The 19,023-nt window shown below is 41.4% G+C and overlaps 1 protein-coding gene across 1 annotated transcript in view; it reads right to left on the bottom strand.

Moving 5' to 3' along the window:
• LOC109917628 (signal-induced proliferation-associated 1-like protein 2) overlaps positions 1–19,023 on the bottom strand; it is a 401,246-nt gene that overhangs the window by 64,409 nt on the left and 317,814 nt on the right. Inside the window, exons 11-12 of the mRNA XM_048597090.1 lie at positions 8,689–8,841; positions 6,109–6,215 (exon numbers count right to left, since the gene is read on the bottom strand). Of these exons, the coding sequence (XP_048453047.1) occupies positions 6,109–6,215; positions 8,689–8,841 (260 nt within the window). The remainder of the gene's footprint in view (positions 1–6,108; positions 6,216–8,688; positions 8,842–19,023) is intronic.

Genomic DNA, 19,023 nt, shown 5'->3' on the forward strand with positions numbered 1-19,023 from the left:
CTCAATGACTGAACCGTCAGAGAAGAAATCCCTCCTCATCTCAGCCTTAAATTGGTGCTCCTTTACTCTGAGACGATGCCTTCTGGTCCTAGAATCACCCATGAGGGGAAACATCCTCACAGCATTTACTCTGTCAAGCACCTTAAGAATCCTATAAGTTTCAATGAGATCACATCACATTTTTCTAAATTCCAGTGAGTGGAGTCCCAACACGTTTAGCCTTTGCTCATAAGATAATCTCTCCATACCAGGAATAATCGTAATGAACTTTCTTTGAACTACCTCCAATGAAATTATATCGTTCCTTAAATAAGGGGGCCAAAACTGCTTACAGTACTCACAATGTACAGGTGTAGTAAGACTTGCCTACTGTTATACTCTAACCCCCTTGAAATAAGGGGCAATAATACATTTGCCTTCCTGATTACTTGCTGCATTTGCTAGATTCTTGTGTTTTCTGCACAGGTACTCTAAAGGCCCTTTGTATTTTTTCTGTCTGTGGGGTTGCAGTCCTTGTGTATATTTAATGCTGAGGGTATGGGGAAAATGCAGAAAAACAGACATGAAGAATGTCAGATCAGCCATAGTCCTGTTGAATGGCCGAGCAGGAACAATGGTCCGAATGGCCTACTCCTGTTCTTATTTCTTATGGTCTTAGGACCAGAGTTTAGGGTCTTGGCAGTCATTGCTGCAATGACTATCTTCCTATCTGGAGATCTGTGCCATTATGTCAGATCAACAATAAGAGACAGACGGTAAGGTAAACCAGTGTGGGAGTCAATTTCAAAAGCTAGAAATGTAATGGTGGAATGTTTGAGCTACTCTGCTCCGCCTGTTCTTTTTTTTTTCTTTCCTTTTTTCTCTCTCTCTTTTTAGCAGTCCTGGAGCAGCGCGAGGAGAAATGAGTCCTGGAGCAGCGCAACTTACCTTGGTGCAGCTGAGTGCTGGTGTGGAGTGGACAGGAGGCTTGGAGCGGAGCGGGACAGTTGTGGGACTGGGGCCTGGTGCAGGCAGTCAGACCATGTGCTGAGCTGCTGCTATTTGAAATTCTTTACGGGACTATAATGTCAATCCTTTAACTATGTTATAACTATGTTATTTCTAACTTATTTTTTAGGGACTGTAAGTAATGCTACTACTTTTCCTTTTATTCCTCTTTTGTATCCAAGATTTGTATCTAGTACTTGTACCTAAGATGGTGCCATTAGGGGCAGCCACTAGTAAAAACTTTTCACTGTACTCCTGTACTTCTGGGGCATTGGCATCAGTTTTAGAACAGGAGGGTTCTGTACTGTTGGGACGGTCTCTACCTGAACCGATCTGGAACCAGTGTTCGAGTGAAAAGGATAAGTAGGGTGGTCACTAGAGCTTTAAACTAATGAGCTGGGAGGAAGGGAACGTAAAAATGACAGGAAGTATAAAGATAAATAGAAAAGCAGCAGGTTAACATGTGTTAACTACGTCAAAGACTACGAAAGAAGTTAAGAAGGAAAACTCAGGAGATATTATTAATGGAGATATTAGAATTCAAAAAGAACGTATAAAAACTAGCATAAAGGCACTTTACCTGAGTGCTTGTACCATTCAAAATAAGGCAGATGAGTTAACGGCACAAATCATCGCAAATGAGAATGATTTAGTAACCATTATGAAGACATGGTTGCAGGACGGTCAGAACTGGAAATTATATATCCAGGGGTATCAGACTGTTCAGGAGGACAGACAGGAAGGTAACAGAGGTGGTGAAGCACTGATATTTAAGTATAACATCAGAGCAATAGTGGAAGATGATATAAGTTCTACATAGAATAAGGTTGAATCTATTTGGGTGGAAATTAGAAATTCTAAGAAGAAAAAGTCACTGTAAGGCATAGTCTATAGGCCACCAAATAATAATATCACATTGGGGCGGGCAATAAACAAAGAAATAACTAATGCCTGTAAAAATGGTACGGCAATTATCATGGGGAATTTTAATCTACATGTCGATTGGTCGAACCAGGTTGGTCAAAGCAGCCTTGAGGAGGAGTTCATTGAATGTATCCGCGACAGTTTTCTTTAACAGTGTGTAATGGAACCAACGAGGGAGCAAGTTTTCCTAGGTCTGGTCCTGTGTAATGAGACAGGAATAATTAATGATCTCATGGTTAGGTAACCTCTTGGAAGGAGCAATCACAGTATGGCTGAATTCAGAATACAGATGGAAAGTGAGAAGATAAAATCCAATACCAGGGTCCTGTGCTTAAGCAAAGGAGACCACTAGAAGGATAAGGGAAGAGTTGACTAAAGTAGACTGGAAGCAAAGAGTTTATGGTAGGACTGTTGAGGAACAATGGTAGACTTTCAAAGCAATTTTTCGAAGTGCTCAGCAATTTTTCAAAGTGCTCACATTCCAGCGAAAAGGAAGGACTATAGGAAAAGGAGTAATCAGCCATGGATGCCTGAGGAAATAAGGGAGACTATCAAATTGAAAGATAAGGCATACAAAGTGGCAAAGACCAGTGGGAAACTAGAACACTGGGAAAACTTTAAACGTCAACAGACAGCCACTAAAAAGCTATACAGAAAAGTAAGATAGATTATGAGAGTAAACAAGCTCAGAATATAAAGACAGATAGCAAAAGTTTCTACAAGTATATAAAACGAGAAAGACTGGCTAAGGTAAACATTGGTCCTTTAGAGGATGAGAAGGGGGATTTAATAATGGGAAATGAGGAAATAGCCAAGGCATTGAACAGGTATTTTGTGTCGGCCTTTACAGTGAAGGTCACAAATAGCACGCCAGTAATTGATGACAAGGAGCCTATGGTGGCTGAGGACCTATACATGATCATTATCATGAAAGAGGTAGAGTTGGGCAAGCTAAAGGTAGACAAGTCTCCAGGCCCTTTTGGAATGCATCCCACGGTACTAAAAGAGATGGTGGTAGAAATAGCAAATGTATTCGTGGTAATTCTCCAAAATGTGCTGGACTCCGGGCAGTTCCAGCAGATTAGAAAACAGCAAATGTGACACTACTGTTTAAAAAAGGTGGACAAAAGATGGCTGGTTAACTTAACTTCTTTAGTGGGAAAATGTTTGAATCTATCATCAAGGAAGAAATAGCAAGACATCTAGACAGAAATTGTCCCATTGGGCAGATGCAGCATGGGTTCATGAAAGGCAGGTCATGCTCAACTAACTTACTGGAATTCTATGAAGACATTACGAGCGCAGTGGACAACAAGGACCCAGTAAATGTGGTGTATCTGGATTTCCAAAAAGCATTCGACAAGATGCCGGACAAAAGGCTGTTGCATAAAAGTGCACGGTATTACGGGCAATATATTAGCATGGATAGCGGATTGGTTAATTAACAGGAAGCAAAGAATGGGGATAAATGAATGTTTTTCTGGTAGGCGATCAGTAACTATTGGTGTGCCTCAGGGATCAGTGTTAGAACTGTAATTGTTTACAATTTACATAGATGATTTGGAATTGGGGGCCATGTGCAGTGTGTCAAAAGTTTGCAGATGACACTGAGATGAGTGGTAGAGCAAAGTGTGCAGAAGTCTCTGAAAGTTTGCAGAGGGATATGGATAGTTTAAGTGAGTGAGCAAAGGTCTGACAGATGGAGTACAATGTTGATAAATGTGAAGTCATCCATTTTGGTAGGAGTAACAGTAAAAAGGATTATAAAAAATTGCAGCATGCTGCCGTGCAGTGGGACCTGGAAGTCCTTGTGCATGAATTGGAAAAGGTTGATTTGCAGGTACAACAGTAATTAGAAGGCAAATGGAATTTTGTCCTTCATTGCTAGACTGATTGAGTTTAAAAGCATGGAGGTTACGTTGTGGCTATATAGGGTGCTGGTGAGGCCACACCTGGAGTACTGCATGCAGTTTTGGTCGACTTACTTGAGAAAGGATATACTGGCACTGAAGGGAATGCAGAGGAGATTCACTAGATTCATTCCGGAGTTGAGAGGGTTGACTGACGAGGAGAGATGGCGTACACTGGGATTATATTCATTGGAATTTAGAAGAATGAAGGGTAATCTTATAGAAACATATAAAATTATGAAGGGAATAGATAAGATAGAAACATGGAGGTTGTTTCCACTTGCGGGTGAAATTAGAAAAAGGGGGCATAACCTCAAAATTAGGGGGAGCAGATTTAGGACTGAATTGAGGAGGAACTTCCTCACTCAAAGAGTTGGGAATCTGTGGGATTCCCTGCCCAGCGAAGTTGTTGAGACTTCTTCATTGAATGTTTTTAAAGCCAAGATAGATAATTCTTTGAACAGTAAAGGAATTAGGAGTTATGGTGAGAGAGTGGGTAAGTAGAACTGAAGCCATGAAAAGATCAGCCATGATCTTATTGAATGGCAGAGTGGGCTCGAAGGGCCAGTTGGCCTGCTCCTGCTCCTGGTTTTTATGTTTTAATGAAGCATATGTGACAATACAGGATATTCTATTCCATTCATTGGTGGAGCAATTAAAATTGAGGTGTGCAAGAGACCAAAACTGAGGAATTGCAGTAATCCTGGAGGATTGAAGACTTCTGAAGATTAGACAGGAGAAGGGATGAGGCTTCAGAGGAATTTGAAACAAAGTTGAGAATTTAAAATTAAGACATTGCTTTACCAGAAGCCAATATAAGTGAGTGTGCATGGGGATGACTGTGAACAATGCTTGGTGAGTGTCAGAATATGGCAGCAGAGTTTTACATGATCTTGGGTAGAAAGAGGAAGGTTCCCAAGGTGGGTGTTGGAATAGTTGAGTTCCAAGGTAACAAAGACACTGATGAAGGTTTCAGAAGCTGAAGCAGGGGCAGAATTGAAAGTTGTAAGAACAATGTTAGTAGATAGCCTGAGCAATGGTGCGGCTATATGGGTGGAAGTTTATCTCTGGGTCATATGACCTTAAGAAATAGGAGCAGAAGTAGATTATTTGGCCCCTCAAGTCTGCTCCACCATTTAGTAAGATCATGGCTGATCTGCTTGTTTCAAATTCTACATTCCCATCTACCCTGGTAATCCTTAATTTTCCTACCAAAAAGAGCCTACCCACCTCAGTCTTGAAAATGCTCAAAAGCTCGGCTTATACCAGTTTATGAGGCAGAGAGCTCCAAAGTCACACAATCCCCTCACAGAAAACATCTCTCCTAATCTATGTCCCGAAAGTACAAACCCTACTTTTAAAACTGTGCCCCCTAGTCCTGGACTGACTCACAGGAGGAACTATCCTTTCCGCTTCCACCATGTCACGACTATTCAGAAACTTATAAGCTTTAATAAAATCTCCCCTCATTGTTCTGAACTCCAGTGGAAACAAGCCCAGCCTGTCCAACCCATTCTCATAAAACAACTGCTCATTCCAGGTATCAATCTAGTGAACCTCCTGTGAACTGCTTCCAATTTATTTATATCCTTCCTTGAAAGATGCCAAAAAAATGCAGGCAATATTTGAGATATGGTCTCAATGTCCTGCACAACCAAAGCATAACATCCTTACTTTTATGTTCAATTCCTTATGCAATAAAGTATAGGATCTTGATTACTTGCTGAACCTGCATTCTAATCTTTTGCGACTCATGCACCACAACGCGTAAATCCCTCCTCAACTGCAAATTCTGTTAAATATGATGCTATGGCTACAATCTGTTTCAGTCTTAGACAGAATCAAGATAAGGGATGGAATCAGCATCCAGGGAATAGGGAGCGACATTCGCATCAAAGACAAAGCATTGGTCTTCTCAATATTTTGCTGGTGAAAACTACTGCTCATCCAGGACTGAATGTCAGACAAGCATACTAACAGTTTAAAGACAGCGGAGGGTTCAAGATGATGTACAACATCGTTCACCAATGTAGACATGGAAACAAGTACTGTGTTTTTGGATGATGTTGTCTCAGTACTAGAGGGTCAGTGCTACAACTGAGTCATGTAAATGCACAGTAACATTACTTATTTCTTCTGATTTAAATACTTGCAGGAGTTAAAAAATTGTAGGTTTCAATTATCAAGCAAGACACGTGTAAAATTTGTTGTAATTGTAACATAATCATATTTTCTAAATTAACAAATTGCACCTATTTAGTAAATTGATTCTAAATGCGGAACTTACCAACACTTCTGGTCCTCTCCAAAGTGCCATCTCTTTCTCTTGGTGCATCATATTCTGTTAGAGCACTGGTTGAACCTTGATGATCGTGTAAAACAGGGGATTGGCACCTTTTAATAAGAAGCAGGATGTACTTAACATCAATGGGATACAAGTTCATTCAAGAGTGATACAATTTCAGATAGTTGCTGATAATAATCTAAGAAAAGTAAGCTGTTGATCTAAATCTATTTTAGACTTCAGGATTCAGAACAAAATATATCCAAAGCTGATATTATTGACCATGGAGTTATCTGACTGGGAGATTTAAAAAAAAATTCTACTTTTCTATTAAAACATTTGCATTGATATACCACTCCAACAACTCAATTTCCTGAAGCACTTGATAATCAACATTAGATGTGAAGTATAATCACTAGTTACACAAGGAAATATAGTTACCAAATTGCAGAGTAAAACCTAACTAACAGCAATTTGCAATAAATAGTTAAGTTGCTTTGATGCAGTTGATCAAGGGACATGAAGGGTATCGAAACAGGAAGAAAGTGCGTCACTCATTTTCATAATGCGGTTTCATTGAATGATTACCCGCAGACTATATAAACGTAAGTTGTTATTCTTCATTAATTATTGAGAGTGCTATGCATCAGTGGGCTGTTTGTTGTTGTGCAATCATGCTATATAATCCACTATAGCGTTGAACAGCTCACCAGCTGAACATTGTTGGTTTGAAACAGCCCTGATGTGGCAATTATCATGGAAATAAATAAATTACGACATGTTTCCTTTATGCAATAAGTGGGCTTTTAATCATAAATAAACACATCCACAGCAAGCATCCAAGACTCTTGCAAAACACCAAGATTCCACTCAGAACTTTGCAATTTAAAAACAAATTGGTTCTCACATGTAAATACTGTAACAGATTCCTTGATTATTGGAAACGACCCTTTTTAGCAATAGCATTTTAAAAAGGTTCATGCTTTACTTTGCATTTGATTTGAGCCACAGCTCCCATTCTAAACCTGTATCAACTTTGAAGAGCAAGACAGAATTTTCCTTTGTTCTTTATCTTGTTTTATCTAATGAGTAATGCAGTTGTAACACAAACCATGATTTTGAATTGTCAGAAAGAAGACTAAGTTTCTTGATCTTCATGATAAAAATACACATTCCAATCAGATTTACAGTATTTATCTCTGATAGTACATGCATATATTTAAGTAAAGGCCATAATCACTAATCTACGTACTTATGGAAGCCTCTTTTCTCCTGAAATCAATCAAAACATTATCTTGCCTGGCTCTGGGGAAATCTCTTAAAAGTTGTCCCAAAATTCCTCCAATGGAGACTGCATACATCCTTAATTTTACATGACTTTGTTCTTTTAAAAAAAGAGTCTCACAGTTGCAAATAAGTGACAAATGTAAAAAGCTAGCAATAAAGCAAATCATCACTGATGAAGTAGAGATGAATCAGAGTCATTAGCAAGAGTATAGTGATGGCTTTATGGAAGCCTGGAGCACAGTCTAAGCCGATACTCTGTGCTGTAAGTGCAACATGTTATTAAACTAAAACCGAGATGACACTCTCAGATCGGATAAAAGATTGGAAGAAAAGCAGCAAAGTTCTTCCCAATACCTTGATCAACATATTTCCCTCAACCAGCATATCAATCAGATTACTTAGTCATACAACTTGCTGCTGTTTGTGTGAGTTTGCCGTGCACATGCTTGCTCAACAGAACAGATGACAGTTCAAAACTATTTCACAGTGATAAAGTGTTTTGGGATATTGTGAAGTCATGATAGCTGTTGCATAAATGTCAGCCTGTATTTATTTGATTAGTCAGCAACCTTGAAAATGTGTTGGAATTCTAGCTGAAGTCACCAAAATAAAATTTTCACATCTTGTGCTTCTGCCACAAAAATTCTTACAGAACATTAAATGTGAAATTCACTTTTAGAACACATGATTAAAGTCTCAATAATTGCAATCTTAAAACTAATCAGCTATTAGTTTCAATTACAATGATGTGCCTTATGTTAAGTAAGTTTTCAAAGCTTCAGGTGCTTCTGTAGTTGGTTCTTCTTAGAGCATATTGACAAAGACCCAGATTCCTTTAAAGTTTGGGAAATGCTTGTGTCATGAATCAGAAAATATTAGTACCTGGAATGCTTTGCTCAGATGGAGATGGCAATTATCCATATGTAATAATAATATTGCTGAGACACATTTGATTCACCAGTCCACACACTTCTTTTGGAGAAACTTACCAACTGTACAAATTAGTTTTAAATGATACAACAGTAGAGGGATTTTAGAGGTTAGAGATTTCTGTTGGTAAATAAACAATCAATAGTTTTGCAATATTCTTCTACAGTTTTTATGCAAATTTTAACCCATTTGTTTCAGATGAATTCCCATCTTAAAAAAAATAGCAACGTGTGCTAATGTCTACTAAAGTCACCAGATATTCAGCTAATGCAGCATTCAACTTCATGTTCAATTTACAGCAGCAGCAAAGTGACTGGATGACTGATTTCAGGCCTCTAAAAGTGTACATCAGAAGATATTCCATACCCATCATATCCAGACTGCTGTCTCCAATGACTGCTGCCACTTGGTCCTGGATCACTCGAAGATGACTGGTTACTGGGGGAGTTTCGGTAATGCTGACTGCCATCAGCAACATTGGATTGGGCTAGTGGAACATTTTCCACATCTTGCAAGGATCTGTGTGCCACAGAGAAACAAAAATGAGCCTGCTTTCAGATTTTCATTAAAAGAACAATTTACTGTAGATGCATTCCATTATGCACAAATAAATATTCATGTTTTATAGTTATGCAAAGAATATAGAGCATAGAAATCAGCCAGTTGGTTCATGCTAGTATTTATACTTCACATCGATCTCATCACACCTCTATTCTTGTAGCTCCATTGTGCTTGCTGTTTAGCAAATTTTGAAATTACCACATTACTGACTTGGATAAACTTGCCAAATACTATCCGGTATAGAGTCCTGCAGAGCTCATGAAAAGAGGAGAGTAGGGTGGACAGGTTCAGACAGAAACACCGTCCCAAAAAAGTCCGCTGTCAGGAGCTCAGCCCATCCCCACCAAGTTGTGCAGCTCAAGACTTTTTTTTGCTGCAGCATACAATCTTCGCTGGATTTGTAGAATACTAAGCACTTACCAAGAACTCGCACGTTTTCTCATTTGTTGAATCCATGAAAAGATTGTATATGCCTAAAGAAAACAGCTATGAGCTCTCTGACGCAGTGGTACATACCCAATTGACTAATGTAATTGAACTTCCACGAAATTGCCTAGAATAATGTGGTTGTGTAAACAATTAAAAGCTGCAATTAGCTTTACTTGTGCTGGAAAAGCTGTGTCGTGTAAATGTGGCAGCAATTCTGAGGCCAATAATTACCAACAGAAACAGCAGCATCGGTCATAGCATTGACTCTCAGTGAGAACCACACTCTGGAAATCATTATTTTGTTGTCAGCCTGCAGAGGAATCAATGCTGACCCAAAAACTAGGGAGGCAGCTGAGAAATTACTAGGGAATTTCAATAACAATTTTAACTCAAAAAATATTTTTGCATTTTTGGAAAGGTATAGATTTGCACCCGGAATTGTTTGATTATAGGAAAAGGATGAAGAAGGTATAGAGAAGGACAGGACAAAGTCAGCATTGTCGATGCCATTAAGGCTTTGCTGCACAGATACCTGTACTTGAGGGTGTAAAGGCTAAAGAGATCATTGCTGGAATTCTCACGCGAAGAGAAGGCTGCAATTCCCACAGAAGCAATTATTGCTCCAAGAATTGCACTTTCTGGGACGTCATGCCTTATAGAAATAGTAGTTCTTATTCATAAATGTTGTTGAACAATTCCAGGCAGCCTTAGGGAAGTTCAGTGATATTAGTCTGAATTAGCTATGCATCCTTACATCAGGCAGGTCACAGCTGTCGTCTTTAGACAAACATTACAGTTCGCATCCTTTTTTTCACAGAGCAGACAATCAGAGAATTTGTGAATTCAACATTCAGTGTCAGATTTCCCCTTGACTTGTGTAAAGGCCACTTTTGTTCAGACAGTGGACTAAAAATGAGAAAAGATGCTTTAACCCAAGGACACAGTGAAAGAAGAAGATGTTGCGGTAAAAAATGAGTTACTAATGTACATTGTGAATTGAATGGACAATGTTGCCTTATTTGAGCTTTTAGATGGGGGCAGGGGCAGGCAAGTAGAGAGTGCTAAACACATTGGCTTTGTGTGCACGCATGTGTGTTCAGGGCTGTTTTGCTCAGAGGCAACTATTGATTGGTTTGTTAACCAAAACCAGTTGTTGTGTGCTCAGAAGGGCTCAGATGGTAACAAATACTTGACTGATTCTTGGGAAAGTGGCTACAGTCATGTATGCAGACAATAGAAGAGAAGCCTGTAGCCTGCAGAGATAGCAGGTCAATCTGTCATCACTAAACATTTCCCTGCAAACTGGTTTCTCTGCAAATTCCTTCATACAAAGGAAAACGAGAACAAACATCTTTGCAGCTATTGAAAGAGCAAATCTTCAACTAGTGAATAAAAGACTGAGAATCGGTGAATACACAACCTCATGTCATTAGCAAAGAACTGAATGGAGTTGGTAGAAAGCCAAAAGAAAACATCTCATTGACATCTGTGATCAGAACTGTGGTTGCCTGCCATTTATTTCCTTTCCCGTCCTATAAAACTTGTGTCTCATTTTGTCAGTTTGGAAGTGTACAGGAATTTTTAAAAAGTGTAGACTTTAAATTATAGAGTAATAAGTCATATATCCTTCCTGCCTTGGTTAAGTTGTTTTTTGAATTAAAAAAGTGATTTTCTTATTAATGATAAAAAGCTCGCGTGCATATTCTTTCAACCCTCATTAGACACTGAGGTAGAATTGGACAATTTCGTGGTTCAATCAAACTTTCACATTTGTGATTATTCCAGGAATAATGGGGCTTGAATAGGTCACAATACAGCTTAAGCATGATCAGTTGTAGAGGAAACGGGTTAACGTTTGACAGTTGAGGACTAGGCATATAGTGCAGGAGATAGTAGGAACTGCAGATGCTGGAGAATCCGAGACAACAAGGTGCAGGGCTGGATGAACACAGCAGGCCAAGCAGCATCATAGGAGCAGAGAGGCTGACGTTTCGGGCCTAGACCGTTCATCAGAAAAGGGGGAGGGGAAGGGGGTTTTGAAATAAATAGGGAGAGAGTGGGAGGCGGATAGAAGAGGGATAGAGGAGAGGATAGGTGGAGAGGAAACAAACAGGTCGAAGAGGCGGGGATGGAGCCAGGAAAGGTGAGTGTAGGTAGGGAGTTAGGAAGGGGATAGGTCAGTCCAGGGAGGACGGACAGGTCAAGGGGGCGGGATGAGGTTGGTCGGTAGGAGATGGAGGTGCGGCTTGAGGTGGGAGGAGGGGATAGGTGGGAGGAAGAACAGGTTAGGGAGGCAGGGACGAGTTGGACTGGTTTTGGGATGCGGTGGGGGGAGGGGAGATTTTGAAACTTGTGAAATCCACATTGATACCATTGGGCTGCAGGGTTCCCAAGCGGAATATGAGTTGCTGTTCCTGCAACCTTCGGGTGGCATCGTTGTGGCACTGTAGGAGGCCCAGGATGGACATGTCGTCTGAGGAATGGGAGGGGGAGTTGAAATGGTTCGCAACTGGGAGGTGCAGTTGTTTGTTGCGAACCGAGCGTAGGTGTTCTGCAAAGCGGTCCCCGAGTCTCCGCTTGGTTTCCCCGATGTAGAGGAAGCCACACCGGGTACAGCGGATGCAGTATACCACATTGGCAGATGTGCAGGTGAACATCTGCTTGATGTGGAAAGTCTTCTTGGGGCCTGGGATGGGGGTGAGGGAGGAGGTATGGGGGCAGGTGTAGCACTTCCTGCGGTTGCAGGGAAAAGTGCCGGGTGTGGTGGAGCTGGAGGGGAGTGTGGAGCGGACAAGGGAGTCACGGAGAGAGTTGTCCCTCCGGAAAGCAGATAAGGGTGGGGAGGGAAAGATGTCTTTGGTGGTGGGGTTGGATTGCAGATGGCGGAAGTGTCGGAGGATGATGCGTTGGATCTGGAGGTTGGTGGGGTGGTACGTGAGGACGAGGGGGATTCTTTTTTGGTTTTTATTGCGTGGACGGGGTGTGAGGGATGAGGTGCAGGAGATGTGGGAGACACGGTTGAGGGCGTTCTCGACCACGGAGGAGGGGAAGTTACGGTCCTCGAAAAACGAGGACAACTGAGATGTACGGGAGTGGAATGCCTCATCCTGGGAGCAGATGCGGCGGAGGCGAAGGAATTGGGAATAGGGGATAGCATTTTTGCAGGAAGGTGGGTGGGAGGAGGAGTATTCTAGGTAGCTGTGGGAGTCGGTGGGCTTGAAATGAATATCGGTTTCTAGGTGGTTGCCCGATATGGAGACAGAGAGGTCCAGGAAGGGGAGAGAGGTGTTAGAGATGGTCCAGGTAAACTTAAGGTTGGGGTGGAAGGTGTTAGTGAAGTGTATGAACTGTTCGAGCTCCTCGTGGGAGCACGAGGCGGCGCCGATACAGTCATCAATGTAACGGAGGAAGAGGTGGGGTTTAGGGCCGGTGTAGGTGCGGAAGAGGGATTGTTCCACGTAACCTACAAAGAGGCAGGCGTAGCTTGGGCCCATGCAGGTACCCTTCCTGCAAAAATGCTATCCCCTATTCCCAATTCCTTCGCCTCCGCCGCATCTGCTCCCAGGATGAGGCATTCCACTCCCGTACATCTCAGTTGTCCTCGTTTTTCAAGGACCGTAACTTCCCCTCCTCCGTGGTCGAGAACGCCCTCAACCGTGTCTCCCACATCTCCCGCACCTCATCCCTCACACCCCGTCCACGCAATAAAAACCAAAAAAGAATCCCCCTCGTCCTCACGTACCACCCCACCAACCTCCAGATCCAACGCATCATCCTCCGACACTTCCGCCATCTGCAATCCAACCCCACCACCAAAGACATCTTTCCCTCCCCACCCTTATCTGCTTTCCGGAGGGACAACTCTCTCCGTGACTCCCTTGTCCGCTCCACACTCCCCTCCAGCTCCACCACACCCGGCACTTTTCCCTGCAACCGCAGGAAGTGCTACACCTGCCCCCATACCTCCTCCCTCACCCCCATCCCAGGCCCCAAGAAGACTTTCCACATCAAGCAGATGTTCACCTGCACATCTGCCAATGTGGTATACTGCATCCGCTGTACCCGGTGTGGCTTCCTCTACATCGGGGAAACCAAGCGGAGACTCGGGGACCGCTTTGCAGAACACCTACGCTCGGTTCGCAACAAACAACTGCACCTCCCAGTTGCGAACCATTTCAACTCCCCCTCCCATTCCTCAGACGACATGTCCATCCTGGGCCTCCTACAGTGCCACAACGATGCCACCCGAAGGTTGCAGGAACAGCAACTCATATTCCGCTTGGGAACCCTGCAGCCCAATGGTATCAATGTGGATTTCACAAGTTTCAAAATCTCCCCTCCCCCCACCGCATCCCAAAACCAGTCCAACTCGTCCCTGCCTCCCTAACCTGTTCTTCCTCCCACCTATCCCCTCCTCCCACCTCAAGCCGCACCTCCATCTCCTACCGACCAACCTCATCCCGCCCCCTTGACCTGTCCGTCCTCCCTGGACTGACCTATCCCCTTCCTAACTCCCTACCTACACTCACCTTTCCTGGCTCCATCCCCGCCTCTTCGACCTGTTTGTTTCCTCTCCACCTATCCTCTCCTCTATCCCTCTTCTATCCGCCTCCCACTCTCTCCCTATTTATTTCAAAACCCCCTTCCCCTCCCCCTTTTCTGATGAACGGTCTAGGCCCGAAACGTCAGCCTCTCTGCTCCTATGATGCTGCTTGGCCTGCTGTGTTCATCCAGCCCTGCACCTTGTTGTCTCATATAGTGCAGGACCCAGACTGCATCTTGCTTTATAACTGGTATTTGCTTTTGAATACCGCTGAAAGCAATGGTTACATAGAACATAGAACAGTACAGCACAGTACAGGCCCTTCGGCCCACGATGTTGTGCCGACTATTATCCTACTAAAATCAATCTACCCTGCATACCCTACATTTTACTATCCTCCATGTGACTATCCAAGAGTCGTTTCAAAGTCTCTAAAGTATTTGACTCCACTATCACTGCCGGCAGCGCATTCCACACGCCCACCATTCTGTGTGAAGAACCTACCTCTGACATCTCCCCTATACTTTCCTCCAATCACCTTAACATTTTGCCCCCTCGTAATAGTCATTTCCACCCTGGGAAAAAGTCTCTGACTATCCACTCTATCTATGCCTCATCATCTTGTAAACCTCTCTCAAGTCACCTCTCATCCTTCTTCGCTCCAATGAAAAAAGCCCTAGCTCCCTCAACCTTTCCTCATAAGACTTGCCCTCCAGTCTAGGCAGCATCCTGGTAAATCTCCTCTGCACCCTCTCTAAAGCTTCCACATCTTTCCTGTAATGAGGTGACCAGAACTGAACACAATATTCCAAGTGTGGTCTAACCAGAGTTTTATAGATTCTTATGGGGCATGCAGTCACTACCAAGTCTAAAGCACCATAATTTTTGCAGCTATATGGGAAGGTTTGGAGGGGTTAATGATAGATGGTGAGAATCAGAAAGGAGGAGATTTAGAAAAACAACAATGATAGGACATTGTATAGTTATGAAAATAGAAATGTATTGCAGCATCCTCAGAAATGATTCCAAGAATGGCAAGTTGCCAGGGTTCATAATTTCATTGAGCAGTTGCAGGACATTGAGGAGGGAGGGTGAACAGCGAGAGGTTGTGATCCATATTAGCATCAAGGACATTGACTTTTAAGGAGCTATTACAGAGACTAACACACAGAATCTTAAAGCTAGCAATCTCCAGATTACATCCAGCTCCACATGCTAGTGTGTATGAAAATAGTATGGTTACAATGTTGGCTCACCAATTGGAATTATAGAAGTTTTTTGAAAGATTGGAGTAAAGTATACAGTGGCATTCCCTAGGGAACAACACAGGAATAATTGTTTTCCTTAATAAATATTACTGACATAAACTTGGGTGTACAGGAAACAATGTCAAATCAGATGACACAAAACTTGAATTATAGTGAACTGCGAGGAGGATAGTGAAAGATTTCAAGAGGCAGTCTGGTAGAATAGCAAAGATGTGGCAGATGCAATTCAACACAGAACTGCAAAGTGACACTGTTATTGGGAAGAATTAGCAGTGCTAATCAAAATTAAGCAGTGCAATCTAAGGGAAGTGCATAAAGAAATTTGGGGGTATTTGTGCATATCAGTGAAGGTGATAGGGCAGGTTAAAAAGGTATACAGGATGCTGAGCTTTAGTAGCACAGTATATAGAAGCAGCAAGATTATGATGAATCTTCATAAAGCACTGCTTTGATCTCAACTGAACTATTAGCTTTTAAATGGGTACGACATAAACCCTGGAGGGGAGAACAGTACCAGGAGAGGTTAGGGAATGGAACTAACTAAATTGCTCTTGCATCGATTTGACAGGCTGAATGGTCTTCTTCTCTAACTGTAACCATTCTATAATTCTAAAGTTAGACATTTACTTCAGAGTAAAATATAGGCACCTCAGAACTATAAAGAACAATTCCTGAAATACAAACGTAGCCCACAAGAGACAGATATAAACGGCCTTCTGACTTCAACATGTTGGAACATTGATGTACACTTTGTAAATACAGGTCAGAAGCTGGTCACGTACAACTGAGAATAATTAGGTCACATTTTTAAAATATCCTCTAACACATGTTCACTACTTATATTTAGAAACCAATGGACTAAGTCCTGTACAGAGTAGTGGTTGCACCTACATGTTCATTGCTCATTTCAACGGAAGTACTAAATATTGACACTGCTCTTTCTCAAGGTTCACAATAAAAATATTCCTCTGAACTGAATGCACGTTATAATTAACTACTCAATAATTTCCCACTCTTTAAATTCCTTCCACAATTAATAAGATTTTCCATCTGATACAGAGTCAGACTCAGTCTGAAACTACAGAGGATGGGGATGCAATCAATGAAGAAGATATGGATGAAGATATGAACCAAAAGAACTGCAGATGCTGTAAATCAGTAACAAAAACAAAGTTGCTGGAAAAGCTCAGCAGGTCTGGCAGCATCTGTGAAGGAGAAAACAGAGTTAACGTTTCGGGTCCGGTGACCCTTCCTCAGGATGAAGACATGGATGTCAGAATACAATTCTTTTCTTCCTTCATTAATCAGAATTTAGCAGTATATTTTAGTTGGGCAAGAGTCTGCACCCCAGTCAATTTTGACCCACATCACAGCATATTTCATATGAAATGAAACTATAATTGATATAATTAGGGGAAGTGTTATGAACTACTGTACTGAACAGTGCGTCAGAGCAGGCCTAGATAGAATTAATAATAAACTGGTCATCCACTTGCACTCAAAACACTGGCTAGTATATTGGGTGGTATATCATCTAAGAATGAGATATTATCAATTTCTAGTTGATATCATCCATAGCTCAGTGGGTAATACTTCTATCTCTTAATAAGGAGGCTGTGGGTTACTAGAGTAACATTACTGAGGGAGGTCTGCCCTTTCAGAGGTGTTGTCTTCAGAATGAAACATTAAATAGTGACCCCATCCACTTTTTGAAGAAACAGAAATTGCTGGAAAAACTCAACAGGACTGGCAACCACTGCGGGAAGAAAGCAACGTTAATGTTTCAAGTCCAGTGACTGCTCATTTGCTTTCTGAGATGGATGCAAAAGATGGAATGAAAAGATCAAGGGCATTCTCTACTGTGTCTTGGCCAATATTTATCACTCAATCAAGATTAACAAAAAACAACTATTAAAGCATTATCACAGTGCTGTTTGTTGGAGATTTCTGTGTGCAAATTGGTTTCCATGCACACTTCACTGGTCACAAAGCAGTTCAGAATGTCCAGATATTGTAAAAATCATGAAAGTTGTGAAGGTCCTTCTTTCCTTAATATAAGCAATTCAGTTCCTATTGTTACAATCCTCAAGTAAGTGGTTTCTAGTTAGTATAGCATAATTGCAGTGTTAGGGATAAAGTAAGCAAAAACCAAGTATGCTTTGAAGGACAATGTAATAGCTTTGTTGCTTGGCTTGTGAAATACTGTTTAGCTCAACTGTCTTCAATCTAATCACTGGTGAGTTTGCCATTTGTAATAATCACAAACCGTTATGTACAAATATTTTTAAAGTCGAATGAAGAAAGAAATACAGCAGCCACTTCTGAAATCAGATATAAATGAAAAGGCTTGGCTGTTTTGAAAATAACATTTCTGCAAGCATATCGCAAACACAACTCGATTATTTTCTTCACCTCCCAAAGAAACGAATTCCACGCCTGCCTTGCAGCAGATGGTCTAATCCTATTAATAGAAAAGTAAATTGCATCTCTCTGTGTCACTGATCAGACAAATTCAGAATTCCAATATGAAACCTGATGCACAATGCTTCAGGCAAGAGACCTTTGGAATGCTAATAGTCCCACGGAACTGATGTAACCCAAAGCATTGGAGGAACTTTCAAGGTCAAGGAAGGAAAGAATGATTAAATCGTCAATATATTACTGCTTCGATTTTGCAAATCCTAGCTTGTAGTCAGGAAATGGCTGATCCTTGGGTCTCAGGGCTGGTCTACATGGTAAGATGAAGTTGCGTCTAAATGAGCAATTGATGTTTCATCTAAACTCCCCCTCTGTTACTTCTTTTATACAACCATGATACTGTGTCAAAGCAAAAGGAAGTGAAAGAAAGAAAACAAAGGAAACAAAGAGAAAGACAGGTGGAAAAGAATCAAAAGAAAGAAAAACAGGGCAGAAAGAAAATACCTTAATTTATAAGCCAGTCTTCATGACCTCAGGATGTTCCAAAGCATCTAAAGGCCAATTAAGTTTTTTTAAGTGTAGTTACTGCTGTCATAGAATGCACAACAGCAAACATAAACACCACAACATCCCACATACAGCAATGCAATAATGATTAGATAATGACCAGAGGGAGCAGCAAGGTCCTGGTTTAATGCCTCATTTGAAAGTCAACACCTCAGGTATTGCAGCACTCCCTCAGCAGGGCACTTGGAATGTCAGCCTAAATTACTTGCTCAAATCTCTGAAGTGGAAGACGAGGAGAAGAAAATGATGCAGGGGTCTTGTCTGGGCAAATGATAATAAGTAGCCAGATGAAATGATGTAAAAACAGGTGACAATTTTTTAGGATGAAACATATAGCTAGAATATTAAAATAAAAACCTTGTTGATCTTGGCAATTGCTGGAATAAAAGGACTTCCATAAAAACAAATTTTAAATAAATCAGAAAATGCTGTAAACACGCAATAGATCAGGCAGCATCTGTTGATAAAAAGAATTAGGTCAAAGCTGCAGACCTTTGACAAATTGATTGGGAAATCCCTCCCCATTTTCACATTTCATTATTTTCTGGTAGGGTAAGGGAGAATCAAACAGGCAGAAAACCTGAATTTTGCAGGGCCATCAGAAATTAGTGAAGATTTCATTGAACACATTTTCAATGTTCTAAGGTACTTAGCCTGCAGTGTGGTAACAATTTAACGGAAAATGCATAACTGCTTCTGAAGGACAGCTAAGGTCTTTTTTTAAGTCATGAACTGAAGTGATTTACATCCCCAGTCCTTTAATAATAATTTTTTTAAAAAGCACAAATTACAGTTAGAGTAAAAGAAATTGCTGCTGGAGTGCATTAACTAATTGACCATCTTGCATAGCTTAGAGAAAGTTATTCATGATCCGTCCCCGAGATAGTAGGAACTGCAGATGCTGGAGAATCTGAG

The sequence above is a fragment of the Rhincodon typus genome, chromosome 5 (genome assembly GCF_021869965.1).
Source record: "Rhincodon typus isolate 14 chromosome 5, sRhiTyp1.1, whole genome shotgun sequence".
In the NCBI taxonomy this organism is placed as follows: domain Eukaryota; kingdom Metazoa; phylum Chordata; class Chondrichthyes; order Orectolobiformes; family Rhincodontidae; genus Rhincodon; species Rhincodon typus.